Consider the following 13,695-nt stretch of genomic DNA (forward strand, 5'->3'; position numbering starts at 1 on the left):
ACAAACATTCCCTATAATACCATGCTATTATAAAGATTAAGGGGCTCACAGCTCAGGGTTGGTTCATCAGTATATCGAAGCCTGCTTGGTTCATGGGAGCTGCCATGTGGTTGACTCCTTAACACATCTTGCAAGCATTACATTATTCCAAATCACACAAAATGGTTTTACTTATGTTCTGAACCTGGGTTGTAAATCAAGATTTCATTCTTCTGTGTAGCAAAGCAATTTATGACTTATCACACACACACACACACACACACACACACACACACACACACAATTAAAATATATTCCAAGATATAATCTTCAATATATATTGAAGTCATACATAGTTTAACTTCACCTTGTAATTGAACTTTTATTTCAGGTAATTGGCTTAATTCACTGGACTAGATCGCCTCTTTGCCGCAGGAACTAGCTAGAAGTAAGAGCAAAGCATTTGGAAAGTTGAAGGAGCTATCAATCTCGTGGGCATTTCTAGTTGAAATAGCCGGCTTCCACCCTAGAGAAAGACAGGGTCTGTATGCAGACAGAGGCCAGTTAGTTTTCTAGAGGATTACGTACATTTCAAAGGGAGGAGAAAGCACTATTTCGCTAAATTAAATGCTCAACAAAAGGAGTGACCAGAGACTTATTCTCAACAAGAGGTCCAGCTAGCTGGTGGAAGTATGATCCCCATTTACTGAGAACTGGAAGTGTCAGGCAGGGTTTCTAATAACCAGGTTTTATCAAGATCATGGGTGGGATTTAGAGCAGAATGATTCAAGGAATACAAAGCTGCGCCAGCCTTCCCATCCCACCTTGGCTGTGAAAACACAGCTTCCAGCAACCAGATGAATAACGTAGCTGCGCAGCTAGACCTCCTTCCAACTCCGCCCAATAGCTCCGCCCCCATGCATTGCTGTATTCTGCGCAGGCGCGGCCTTGGAGCGCTGCTAGTGGTAAATCCGGGATCTGCTAGCTAGTCGCCCTGCCCAAGCTCACGTAAGAGCACGTAACTCAACGGCCGGAACCGCCTTTGCAGCTGGAGATGCGTGCGCAGCGCCTTCCTAGCCTACTGGGGGCGGGCCCCATTAGGGGGCGGGGCGCGCTGGTGGCGACCAATCCGTGGACCCTGCGGTCCGCTGTTCCTGCGGGCCTGGGCCAGGGTACGGTCCCGTGGAGGCACTGGCTGAGAGGTGAGCGTGCTGCCGCTGGTCTGTCTTCTAGGTTGTCCTCTGTCTTCTGTCCTCTGGAGCGGCGGGCTGTGGGGATGTAGCCACAGGACGGGGGGTAAAGGGGTGCGGCGGGACAGGCCGAAATGACCAGGCAGACTGGACCCTTTGGGCTCTGGAGGCCGGAGGAAGGGCTGGACCTTGCTTCTAGAGTTAATTCTCCCTGCGGCGTTGGAAGATCATCTGGGCCAAGGTGGCGACAGAGGTGGTGCAGCCAGGCCACAGACGCCGGCCTTTATTCCCTGCCTGAGAGCCACGATCCCTCTAGGGTAGGCAGGCTGCGGTGAGCAGCGTCTCCTGGAGGCCTGGCCTAGGACTCCCGACCCCAGGGCTACTAGGCGACCTTGGTGAGGAGTCTAGGCCCACCCAGAGACAGCCGGAAGCCAATGAGTTACAGTGGGACACAGCTGTCAGCAGACCTCAAATAGCCGCTCGCTACGACTGGTGTCTGCCCCCAGGGGAGGTAAACGGGGAAATCTGCTCAGGGCCTTTTTGGTTGATGGTGAAGTCGCTGCCAGATCTCCTGGAAGGACTTCCAGTTCCCTTGAGGGGCCAGAGCGAGGTGTTAGGATATCAGGCTGACCATATGGGCATCGGGCTGAGAGGCGGTCTACAGCCTTAGTCCTCAGGCTGGGACCTGGTATTCTGAAGAGAATTGGCCCACAAGTACTGCCTCTTGTCTCATTATCAATATTTCCTTTATTTACGATTTCCTTTATTTATGTCGTGCTTCCTCGGTAGGTAGGTGGTATTTCCTGTAGAGTACTCTTTAGTCGATGTGACATTCCACAGGTACCGAATTTACAATTGCACTCCCTAGGAGGCTTATGTGTGTTTGAGACTGGAGATTTTGGGTAGGGGTCTCTTGAATGAAATGGAGAGGCAATGGCAGATCCTGGGAGACACATGGAACCCAAGGTGATGTCTAGGGTCTGGAGGGCGGAGACTTGGAAACCCACGTGAATCTGGAAAGGGAAGTTAGATTCACGGACAGAGGACGCTGAGAAGAGTCTACAAAGCAGAAGACAGGAAGTTGGGTTAGCATTTTGGAGTCCAGGACAGGAATCTCGGGGGAGATGGCAACTGCAGGGAAATCATCTTTTATTTGGTGAAGCTGGAGTTAAGGGGAGTGTTGGTAAACTCTAGTCGATCCAAGACAGGGGCATGAGGCTCAGGTTGAAGATGCCCGTCAGCCAGTTAGTCTTACTAGCTTGTCACTAGTAAGATGAGATGACCGTTACAGATGTGTAGGAAGCCCACCATGAAGCAGCAAGTTGCAAGTATTTGCTATGCTGTGTTCCATAAAGCCTCAGAGGTAATAGCTGGGTCTTCCAAGCAGAAGAAGTGAATGTTCAGAGAAGCTTCTAGGACTTGCTCAAGGTAACAGTTTGTAAAAGCTCTAGAACTTGAATTATTTCAGGAGAGCAGCTCAATTTACCTGGTGTTTAAGGACACTGCAAATGAGGATGGGTTTTGAGCTATTTTTCTAGGAAATACTGTTTTCAGCGGTAAAAGTGATTATCAAATAACTATTTTTTGCTCATAAAAACAAGAAGTAAATTTTGCTGTATCTTTGGGATATGTCTTTGAGTAGACTAGAAGATAACCTTGGTAAGCAAATTACTGCCCTAAAGAGTTTCACTAAAGGTGAACTAATCACTTGTGCTTATCACTGTGGGGAAGGTTTGCCAGTATTGTTTTCATGAGGATATTTCTCATGAAAGCCTTTCTGGAACATTAGAAACTGATAAGAGGTGAAGTCTAATTGGACTCCATGTTCTATTTGTGAATTTTTTTTAAAGATTCATTTTGTTTTTAATAATATGCATATGTGTTTGTTAGGGTATGTGCAAGTAGTGAGTGCAGGGGTCTGAGAAGTCAGATCCCCTAGAACTGGAGTTAGAGGTAGTTGTGAGTCACCCAGTGTGGGTGCTAGGAATTAAACTTGGGTTTTCTGCAAGAACAGTGTGTGCTCCTCTTAGCTGCTGAGTCATCTCTTCCACCCTATCCTTGGGTTTTGGTTTTTGTTGTTTTGAGATAGGGTCTCATATAGTTCCAGCTGGCCTCGAAGTTGCCGAGATTGGCTTTGAACTCCTGTCTTCCTGTCTCCACCTTGTAAATGCTGGATTGTACCTGGCAATTTTGGTTACAGATACATGCCACCACATCCAGCTGTGATTTGAATCTTTCAATGAGAAAAGTTGAGTTTGTTAGTTACTATTTATATTCTCTAGAACCAACATAACCATTATAATTTCAAGCGCTTTCTTTTCTGTAAGGATTCTTCATGCGTGAGCTAATTGATTGTTGTTTTTGTTTTTAAAGCTGCTTTTAGAAGGAAGATGGAAAGCGGCACAGTTTTGCTGGAATCCAAATCTTCACCACTGAACCTTTTGCATGAGATGCATGAGCTCCGCCTCCTGGGCCACCTGTGTGACGTCACTGTCAGCATAGAGAACCAGAGTGGCCGTGAAGACTTCATGGCCCATAAAGCAGTGCTGGCAGCCACCAGTAAGTTTTTTAAGGAGGTGTTTCTGAACGAGAAGAGTACAGACGGTACCAGGACTAATGTTTACTTGAATGAAGTTCAGGCTGCTGACTTTGCTTCGTTTCTGGAGTTTGTCTATACTGCCAGAGTGCGGGTAGAAGAAGACCGTGTGCAGCAGATGCTAGAAGTGGCTGAGAAGCTAAAGTGTTTGGACCTGTCTGAAACATGCTTGCAGCTAAAGAAGCAGATGCTGGAGTCTGTCCTGTTAGAATTGCAGAATTTCTCTGAGTCTCAGGAGGTGGAGGTCAGCAGTGGCCCCCAAGTGAGTGTGACCCCCAGCTCTAAAGCAAGTGTACCAGGGGAGGATGCGCACTCCAATGGCCTCGTAGATTCCTCTGACTACCCAATAGAGAGTCTGGGTAATGGCCTCTCACCAGAAACGCCATCCAAAAAGTGCAAGGAGAAACTGGACAAGAAGAAAGATGTGGCTAAGCCTCCCTTCCCTAAAATCAGAAGAGCGAGTGGGAGACTGGCTGGAAAAAAAGTGTTCGTGGAAATCCCTAAAAAGAAATATACAAGAAGGCTCCGAGAACAGCAGAAAAGTGCCGAGGAAGCCGCACAGAATGACAAGTGTCCTCAGGACCAAAGCCCAGACAGTGAGAGGATGGAGACGGAGCCAGCTTCCAAAAGTGAGGCTTGTCCTGCCAGTGTCGAACTGGAGGAAAGCCTGCAGAAAGTAGAGGGGGAGAAGGAAGAGGAAGAGGGGAAGGACGGGGAGGAGAAGAAGAAGAGTAACTTCCAGTGCACAGTCTGTGACAAGGCCTTCCTGTATGAGAAGAGTTTCCTGAAACATATCAAGTACCACCATGGTGTGGCCACCGAAGTGGTGTACCGATGCGATACCTGTGGCCAGACCTTTGCCAACCGCTGCAACCTGAAGAGCCACCAGCGCCACGTGCACAGCAGCGAGCGACACTTCCCGTGCGAAATGTGTGCCAAGAAGTTCAAGCGCAAGAAAGATGTGAAACGGCACGTGCTGCAGGTGCATGAGGGCGGTGGCGAGCGGCACCGCTGTGGCCAGTGTGGCAAAGGCCTGAGCTCCAAGACTGCTCTGCGGCTGCACGAGCGCACACACACGGGCGACAAGCCCTACGGCTGTACCAAGTGTGATGCCAAGTTCTCACAGCCCTCAGCGCTTAAGACCCACCTGAGGTGCGGCTATGGGAATGTGGTTATGTGGAGCAGGGCTGGCCTGCATGCAGGGATGTGGGTCCCCAAGTGCTAGCGTGTACTGCGCAGTTGGAGATAGCTTTAGGACTTGAACCAGCATATCTGTCTCTGTAGATCTTCATTTCCCCACTGGTGCCATCTCGGACTTGGGAAATTGAGGCAACTTTTAATCTTCTTTGGAGGAGGAAGTAAGGGAAATGGCTCATCAACTTCTTGGAGAACCTTTGGCCCCTCCTCCCATGCATGAGGCCAGGGCACAGCAGAGCCATCCAGAATTCTGGGTGCTGTGTGTCTCGTGGTGGCCTGAGGTCTCAGGGCTCTCTACTTGAGCAAAAGCTGGGCTTTTCTTCACTCTGTTCTATTGAAGTTCTATGGAGTGATATGTAGCGCTCTAGTTGTGTTCTCAGGGTTTGGAAAGTGCCATTCAGTGGTTGATCTAAGAATCACACAACACTTTCTAACTTTTTAAAAAATATGTATTTATTTGTATTTTATGTATATGATGTTTTGCCTGGAAGCATGTATGTATACCATGCAAAAGCCTGGTGCCCTAAGATGTTAGAAGGCAAATGTCAAATACCCGGGAGGTTAAGTAACCAATGGTTATGAGCCACGTATGGGTGCTGGGAACCAAAGGCTGGTCCTCTGCAAAAGCAGCAAGTGCTCTTAACCACTGAGCCATCTCTTTAGCCCCTGAATGATGGCTCTGTAATTGTTTGCAGACCGTAGGTGGATACTGAGTTCTGTTTTGTTTTGTCTTATTTTTTTGAGACAGGGTTTCTCTGTGTAGCTTTGGCTTTTGGGGACTCATGCTATAGACCAGACTGTCCTTGAACTCAGAGATCTGCCTGCCTCTGCTTCCTGAGTGCTAGGATTAAATGGTGTGTGCCACTGCCCCGTGGCTTGGATAGTGAGTTCTTTTTAAAGATTTATTTATTTATTATATGTAAGTACACTGTAGCTGTCTTCACGTGCCCCGGAAGAGGGTGTCATATCTCATTATGGATGGTTGTGAGCCATCATGTGGTTGCTGGGATTTGAACTCAGGACCTTTGGAAAACAGTCAGTGCTCTTAACCACTGAGCCATGAGTTCTTATATTTAAATTTCCTTATATTTCTTTCTTTGTTGTTGTTTTAAAGCAGGGGTTCTCAACCTGTGAGTTGTAATCCCTTTGAGGTTGAAGGACCCTTTCATAGGGGTCACATATCAGATATTCTGCTTATCAGATATTTATATTATAATTCATAAAAGTAGCAAAAGTACAGTTATGAAGTAGCAACAACATTAATATTAAGGTTGGGGCTCACCACAATATGAGGAAATATTTTAAAGGGTTGCAGCATTAGGAAGGTTGAGACCTACTGTTTTAGACAGTGTCTCACTTTGTAGTCCTTTGTTGGTCTGGAACTTAGCAGTATTGTTTGTGCTTGCTTTAAATTTTCAGAGATGGGCCTGCCTCTGCCTCTCAAGTGCTGGCATCAAAGGCATGCGCCACATTGTAGTTCTTAGTGTATATGCTCTCTTTCCAGACAAGCAGTTGAATTTACTACTGTATTCTACCTTTGCCCTCCAAAACTGTGGGGGTGAGAGCATGGTGGTTGTCATTTTTCAGTTTGCCAGCGTTCAAAGTCCTTGTATAGGAAGCACTCAGTCAATCATAGCTGATTGCTACAACATGCTGGTTGTGAAAGTGAAATGCTCCTGTGTGGGTCTCAGCAACAGATTTTTCTCTTTAGACTGACTAGTCATGTTAGAAAATGACAGTAAAATATTTGGTCACATGGTACTTTGTCAACAGTAATTCCTATGGTTATTTCAAATAAGGAAGCTTTTCAAATATTAAGTGATACTCTGACCTCCAGTGCCTTACAGCACAAATAAGGCCCAGGAGAGATGTAGGCGCTCTCAAGTGGGAAGTTGCATTCTGGTATGTGGAACTGAGTGCAGATATCAATCCTTGGGTCTTGCACAGAAACTTCATTTGTGTTGGGATGTATGGTAAACCCCCACCTGAGCCAGAAAACCCCTGGGTTTTTCTGTATAGTCCTGGCCATTTTGGAACTTGCTCTGTAGACCACGCTGGCCTTGAAATTAGAGATTTTATGTCTACCTCTGCCTCCCAAGTGCTAGGATTAAAGGCGTGTGTCACCGCCGCTCAGCATATGTGAACTTCTGATATGTTCCATTAGTCATTTTTCTCAGCACTCTTAGAGAAAATGGATTTTGTATAGTACAGAGGAATTTGGAAATTGTATTGCAAAGTAACCTTTGAAATATACCCTGAGTTACCATCTGAATGTTGTACTTTCAGAGTTCATACAGGGGAAAGACCTTTTGTCTGTGATGAATGTGGTGCAAGATTCACTCAGAACCACATGCTGATTTATCATAAAAGGTGCCACACAGGTAAATACCCACACTCTCGCGATTAATTGTCTTTCCTAGCTAGAGAAGAAAACTGTAGTTGTTTAATTAGAGTTGGCATCCTCCACAGCATTGCAGGTTACAGAGAGGCTTCAGCTTTTCCATCTAGTAAGAGAGGATTACAGATATACCTGCTGTCTGCAGTGCTGCTGTACATGTCGTAGCCATGGTCTGTGCCACTAGGCATTAAAATGGAGCACACAGGTCTTTGATGTCTAAGAGGTATTTAACAGTTGTAACCTTAAGGCCATTTTCAGGAGTCTGTCCTAAAGAATTATCTGACATCTAAGAAAGGCTGTGTGATCAACTAGCTCTCTTTTTGATATGTTTAATAACAGAATTAGGAGCAACATAATGGGCAAACCACAAGGAAGTGTTTCCATGGGCTGGGAGTCCATGCCCCAGCTCAAGATATGGCTCTTCAGAGGAAGGACTCTCAAATTGCATGGGCACATCTGTGCTTTTATGAACAGTTAGGAATGGCATTGCCAACTGTTGAAAACCTGGGCAGAAACCAGGAGCAAATTCTTACTTGATAAATAATACTCTTTAGATAAGACATTATCTATATTTCTAAAGATCTTTGTGAGCGTTTACCACGAGAGAGAAAGCAGTTTTTATTGTAGTTCAGCATTGCACTCCTGTGGTTGAAAATGTTGACGTAAACTATGCAGGGCCGAGAGCCTAGGCTCTCACTTCGTACTGTATCCCTCGCCCAGCTCTTCTTTGCTTACACTTTGACTTGTAAGCTCTCAACACAGGCCTCAGGCCAAGCACAGTCCAGACAAAGGAGGTGTGGAACATTTGTTACTGAAATGCAGAACTGCATTGGAAGCTGTGGGGAGGCAGTGCCACACCAGAGATTGAGTTGTTATATGATTATACATGTATTAAAACTTTATGGAAGCCAGCATTTTAATGTTTGTAAAATTGCGGGCACATCAGTTGATGGTATAAGAATGTAAAACAACAAAAGGTGAGGCATTGAAATTGCCATGCAGTCCAGTCAGGGTGACTGCTGTCGATAGCCTAGAAGCTAACGTGGTAATCCATTGTGAATGTCCTCTCATTTTAAGAGGGATTGTTATTCTCATAAAGAGCTACAGAAACACTTGTTTGAGAATAATCCAACGGACTCCCAAAGTTGTAAAATTTTATTTGCCGTAACTGAATTTCTTAATCTTAGCTGGCTGAACCGTAATCATTGATTCTTGTCCGATGGAATGCTATTTGGATTTCCCAGGATATTCACACTTTTAGCAAGTAGAAGTATGTTTGATGTTTCATTAGAAAGTGTTAGCTGCTGCTTGCCAAGGTATAAAGAGAACACTAGCTCTTCCTCGTCTGCTTGTTTTTAATGCCTCTGCTGTTGTTATTTTTGTCTCATCTTTTTTTTGTGTAGGTGAAAGGCCTTTTATGTGTGAGACATGTGGCAAGAGTTTTGCTTCTAAGGAGTACTTAAAGCATCATAATCGAATCCACACTGGATCTAAACCCTTTAAATGTGAAGTGTGTTTGCGGACCTTTGCGCAGCGCAATTCCCTTTACCAGCATATTAAAGTCCACACAGGTATGGCTGCCTAGTACCAGAGGAGTGTTCAGGCTGGCAAGGAAAATAGTTCACAAGTGTTAGATTTATTAGAAAGGCATTGGCGAATGTTGCTTTGGTGCTACTACGGCCATAATACGGTGGCTCAGAGTTCTCGGGGTTCATTTTCTCAGGGTAGAGAAAGCTTGGCTAGATTACTGGCTGCAGGAACTTAGGAAGGCTCCTCACATTATGCTAACCAGAGGCGGCTAGCAGGAACCAGGGGTGGTATGATCTTAACTTACTTCCAGGTCATCAGGAAGTAGCCTGTTCCATAAACATCTCACAGTCTTCAATATAGTGAGCAGTTTGAGCAGTAAGAATGTGACCCTGTGAGGCTCACATCAATCTCCTTCCTTCTGAATCAGAAGCTTCTGAATTAGGAGCAAAAACTGGCCAAACTTTGTTATAGTAGTAGTTTTACCTCTTTACCCACTCTGGGGCTTTTGATTAAACTTGTACGTGCTATCTGAATGCTGTACCACCACATTAATTTGTGGACTCTGTTTTTATGTTTTCTTTCTTTTTTTTTATTTTTTATTTTTATTTTTTGGTTTTTCAAAACAGGGTTTTTCTGTGTAGCCCTGGCTGTCCTGGAATTCACTCTGTAGATCAGGCAGGCCTTGAACTCAGAAATCTGCCTGTCTGCCTCCCAAGCGCCACCACTGCCTGGCTTTTCTTTTCTTTTCTTTTCTTTTCTTTTCTTTTCTTTTCTTTTCTTTTCTTTTCTTTTCTTTTCTTTTCTTTTCTTTTCTTTTCTTTTCTTTTCTTTTCTTTTCTTTTCTTTTCTTTTCCTTTCCTTTCCTTCCTTTTCCTTCCCTTCCCTTCCCTTTCTCCTTCCCTTTCTCCTTCCCTTTCTCCTTTCCTTTCTCCTTTCCTTCCCCTTCCCTTCTTTTTTGAGATAGATTTTTCTTATATCCTTGGAAGTTGCTATGTAGCCCAGGATGACCTTTAATTCCTGATCCTCCTCTCTGTATCTCTCAAGTGCTCGGGTTACTGGTCTGGCTTCCTTTATATATTTATAGTTTTTTGTTGGTGGTGTAGGTTTGTTTTTTTTTTTTTTTTTTTTTTTTTTTTTTTGATACAGGGTTCGTGTAGCCCTGACTGTCCTGAAACTTATTCTGTAGATCAGGCTGACCTCAAACTCAGATCAACCCACCCCTGTTGCCCAAGAACTGGAACTAAAGGCTTACATCTCTATTGCTAGGCTAATTACATATTTATCATATGTATTTTAATTAATTAAGTGTATTTTGTGTGTGTATGGGTGATTTAAGTGCCCTGATGTGTGCGGAGGCCAGAGGACAATGTGTGGAAGTTGGTTCTTGCCTTTCCCCACGTGGGTCCTGGAGATTAAATTCAGATCCACAGGCTTGGTGATGGCTGCCTTTGCTTACTGAGCTGCTACTTTGTAGGTCCAGTTTCTGGTTCTGATAAAATGAAAGTGAGAACTCGTTAGTATGCAAATGGGGGACAGTGTTTGTAGCATGGGGTTTATTGAAAGGGCACATAGCTTCCTGTGGCCTGACAGCTTCTTTCAGATCTTACATATGTGCACACACACAAGCACTTTGATATTAGGGCAGTCCATTACAATGGATAATAGGATTGTATTTCATCGATAGTGTCAGCTGCACACACACAGAACTGACCTACTGCTGGTACAGTTGTAAGCTCGTGGGATTACAGTATAGCAAACTGGTGTCTCTGCCAGATAGTCCTTGAGTCATTAAGATGTAACTTCCCTGTGGGGAGTGCTCAGGCTAGCCAGGGTGTGCAGATGTGTATCCAGAGTTAAAAGGAGACTTAAGATGCCACTGAGTTGTCTCCTTCTTTCTTTGCTCAGGAGAGCGGCCTTATTGTTGTGACCAGTGTGGGAAGCAGTTCACCCAGGTAAATGCCCTCCAGCGCCACCATCGCATCCACACAGGAGAGAAGCCTTACATGTGCAATGCGTGTGGACGGACTTTTACTGACAAGTCTACTCTCCGGAGGCACACCTCAGTAAGTGATGGGTAGCCTGCTTGAAAACAAAGCCCTTCTGGTCAGTCCACAGGGTCAGAGGTGGTAACAAGGAGGTTCTCTCCTTGGGTGTCCTGAAGTGACTGACATCTAGCCAATAAGGTGAAGGACCCCCTACGGCCAAGCCTGTGCTAAACACTTCAAGCTGTAGCTGCTGATCAGAGTAGGTATTTGGTAATTAGTGTACAGATTTAAAAGTCAGGGAGATCTTTTGTTTCAGTTTTTTAATATTACCTTTTTGATTGATAAACAGTCCAGCTCTGTTTTCCAGGCTGACCTTGGATATATGACCTCCCATCTCTGCCTTCCGTGTGCTAGGACTGTTTTCTTTAATGGTTGTGTGCCACAGTGTCTGGCCCGAAAAATTGTTTTATTATATAATATATATATAATTTAATATATATAATTATATTATTAATAACATGCATATCTGTAAATTGGGAAACGTAGAGACACATGCAGTGACTTTGTTTTGTTTTATTTGTAGATACATGATAAGAATACGCCGTGGAAGTCTTTCCTTGTCATTGTAGATGGCTCCCCTAAGAATGATGAAGGGCATAAGACAGAACAACCTGACGATGAATATGCATCACCCAAACTTTCAGATAGATTACTATCTTTTGGTGAAAATAGCCATTTTAACAACTTACTGGAAGTCCAAGGCAATGTGCCTGCTGTGCAGGAGAATGGTTCTACAGACACTGCGTGCAAGGCAGTGGTGTCTCAGGGCACTCTGCTTACCACATCCATCAGTGCGCTTGGGGAGCTGACTCCACAGACAGTAGTCTCCATGCCTGCACACCTTCCCTCATTGACCAATCTAGAGTGAGACCTTGAAGTTGTGTGCCAAGCAGTCTGTGTAATTGCTGTATTCCAGGTGATACCAGGGACTGAGGAAAAAGTTGTCTGTGCAAAGATGTAGGCAAGACTGGCCTTGCAGAGTTCCCCAACCTTCCATGTCCCAGCACGTCAGTATCACACTTGAAGCTTCCCTGTTAACATTCTGATCTGCATGATCTCAGCTACATTTCATCAGCAAACATGGCAGTTAGCATAGCTCACTTAACCCTGGTGTAGCCGTACATGTCAGTCACACTAATGCTTGATTCTCTTGATGTCTAAACCACTGCTTGTCTTAATCACAGAGTACACAGCATTGACCCAACTGGGGAAAGTGCTGTTCGTGGTCTCCTATGTCTCGCCCTGCCTTATACTTCCGTGTGTCTTTACTTCACTCTGGCCCTTTAGGGTATTTTCCTACAAAGTTAAAGTAGAACTGTGGCCACTTATTTTCAGCTGTTTCTTCCTGAGATAAAAGCAAGTAATATTTATTCTGGGGACACTAGAATGGGATTGAAGAAGTAGATGATTCCATTCATTTCCAACCCCTTTTTTGTAGACACAAAAAGATGACTGGCAGGTGGAACGTGTGCAGTGTAGCACCTTAGCATGTGTGCAGGTAAGGAGCCTGCATAACATTCAGCTGGATGAGCTGTTCAGTTTCATTCCCTAAATCAGATCAAGTCAAAGCTGCCCTACCAAAGAATCCAGCAGACAGTAGTCTCTCTTCAGAAGTGTGAGAAAGGAAGCCTCGGTGTCAGAGCGTTTAGCTAGGCAGTTTCACAAACAGCACGCTGAGTGAGCCTGGCAAATCTCGAGAACTGCTGCCAGGCTTTTTTTTATAATGTCCAAACCCCCAAACACACATTTTCACAGTGGAAGATGACACTAACTAGTAATTGCTACAAATCCACCTCTCTAGGAGCATGCAAGAATCTAGAGCAGTGGTTCTCAGTGACCCTTTCACAGGGATTGCCCTAAACCATCAGACAACCCAAGATATTTAATCATGATTCATAACAGTAGCAAAATTAGTTATGAAGTAGCAATGGAAATAACTATGGTTGGGAGTCACCACAACAGGAGGAACTGTATCAAAGGGTCGCAGCATGAGGTGAGTTGAGAGCCTTGATCTAGAGGGACCGGAAGCCTTGGCATGCTCAGCTTCTACGCCTTAACCAGTGGATTATAAAGAACCGGGAATGTTGTTTCAAATATTCCTTTGGCTTTCTTGTGCTGAATTTAATAATTGTTCAACAAATTTCATATGAAAAATGCATTTTATGGTACTTGCTATTCCTGATACATGGCTGCAGGGCCTTAAGTATGTGGACCCTGTGGTACCTGTGACCCCTAAGCATTAATTTTAAGAGCGCCTTAAAGGGGGAATTTCCTATGCTTTCTGGTTGCTTTTCCTCTCTGCTTTTAACTTATAAACTTTCTATGAGAACACTCTGGTTTCTAAGGGAAAGACACCTAATGTTCAGGTGAGGATTGATACAGAAACTGAGAGTTCTTACCCAGAGCTCACTTTGTGGTAAGACCCTAAGTAGCTGGTAAGGCCACCCAGAGGTGTTCCAGGTGCTGGTAATATTTCCCACTTGCTCTTGAAAGTTCAGGGCTGAATTTTCACATTCGGTTATGACCTGGCAATCTAGTTGTGTTTACAGAGAAAAGACTAGTGATTGGCACATGACCATTTTATCTGGTAAGAGCAAACCTGCCCAGCTGATGTACTGTTATGGAATAAAGTCATCTTGATGAGAAGGAATTTAAACAATAGATTATTTTGTTACCTCCTGGAAGAACTGTCTTGAATTTGTTTCTTTAGAAGTTCTAAATAAAACTGTTTAATGTGTTAGTAAATGTCTGCTTTGTAAA

At 44.5% G+C, this 13,695-nt stretch overlaps 1 protein-coding gene across 3 annotated transcripts; it reads left to right on the plus strand.

The window, feature by feature from the left end:
- The first annotated feature begins 1,089 nt into the window (after positions 1-1,089).
- Positions 1,090-13,684, plus strand: Gzf1 (GDNF inducible zinc finger protein 1). Of its 3 annotated transcripts, none has more exons than XM_052183832.1 (6): positions 1,090-1,181; positions 3,543-4,917; positions 7,249-7,343; positions 8,764-8,931; positions 10,796-10,953; positions 11,459-13,684. In XM_052183832.1, the coding sequence occupies exons 2-6, from the start codon at positions 3,560-3,562 to the stop codon at positions 11,801-11,803; spliced, it is 2,124 nt and encodes a 707-aa protein (XP_052039792.1). In that variant the 5' UTR covers positions 1,090-1,181; positions 3,543-3,559; the 3' UTR covers positions 11,804-13,684. The 3 variants fall into 3 exon arrangements, with proteins under 3 accessions (XP_052039792.1, XP_052039795.1, XP_052039793.1); XM_052183835.1 differs by lacking the exon at positions 1,090-1,181 and adding an exon at positions 1,284-1,486; XM_052183833.1 differs by lacking the exon at positions 1,090-1,181 and adding an exon at positions 1,986-2,597.
- The last annotated feature ends 11 nt before the right edge of the window (positions 13,685-13,695 follow it).

This window comes from Apodemus sylvaticus, chromosome 5 (assembly GCF_947179515.1).
Source record: "Apodemus sylvaticus chromosome 5, mApoSyl1.1, whole genome shotgun sequence".
NCBI classification, from domain to species: Eukaryota; Metazoa; Chordata; class Mammalia; order Rodentia; family Muridae; genus Apodemus; species Apodemus sylvaticus.

Coding starts and splice junctions, on each gene's coding strand:
- Gzf1 (XM_052183832.1), top strand. CDS start 3,560: ATGGAAAGCGGCACAGTTTTGCTGGAATCCAAATCTTCACCACTGAAC. Junction 4,918..7,248: donor GCGCTTAAGACCCACCTGAG/GTGCGGCTATGG, acceptor TTGTACTTTCAG/AGTTCATACAGGGGAAAGAC. Junction 8,932..10,795: donor GCATATTAAAGTCCACACAG/GTATGGCTGCCT, acceptor TTCTTTGCTCAG/GAGAGCGGCCTTATTGTTGT.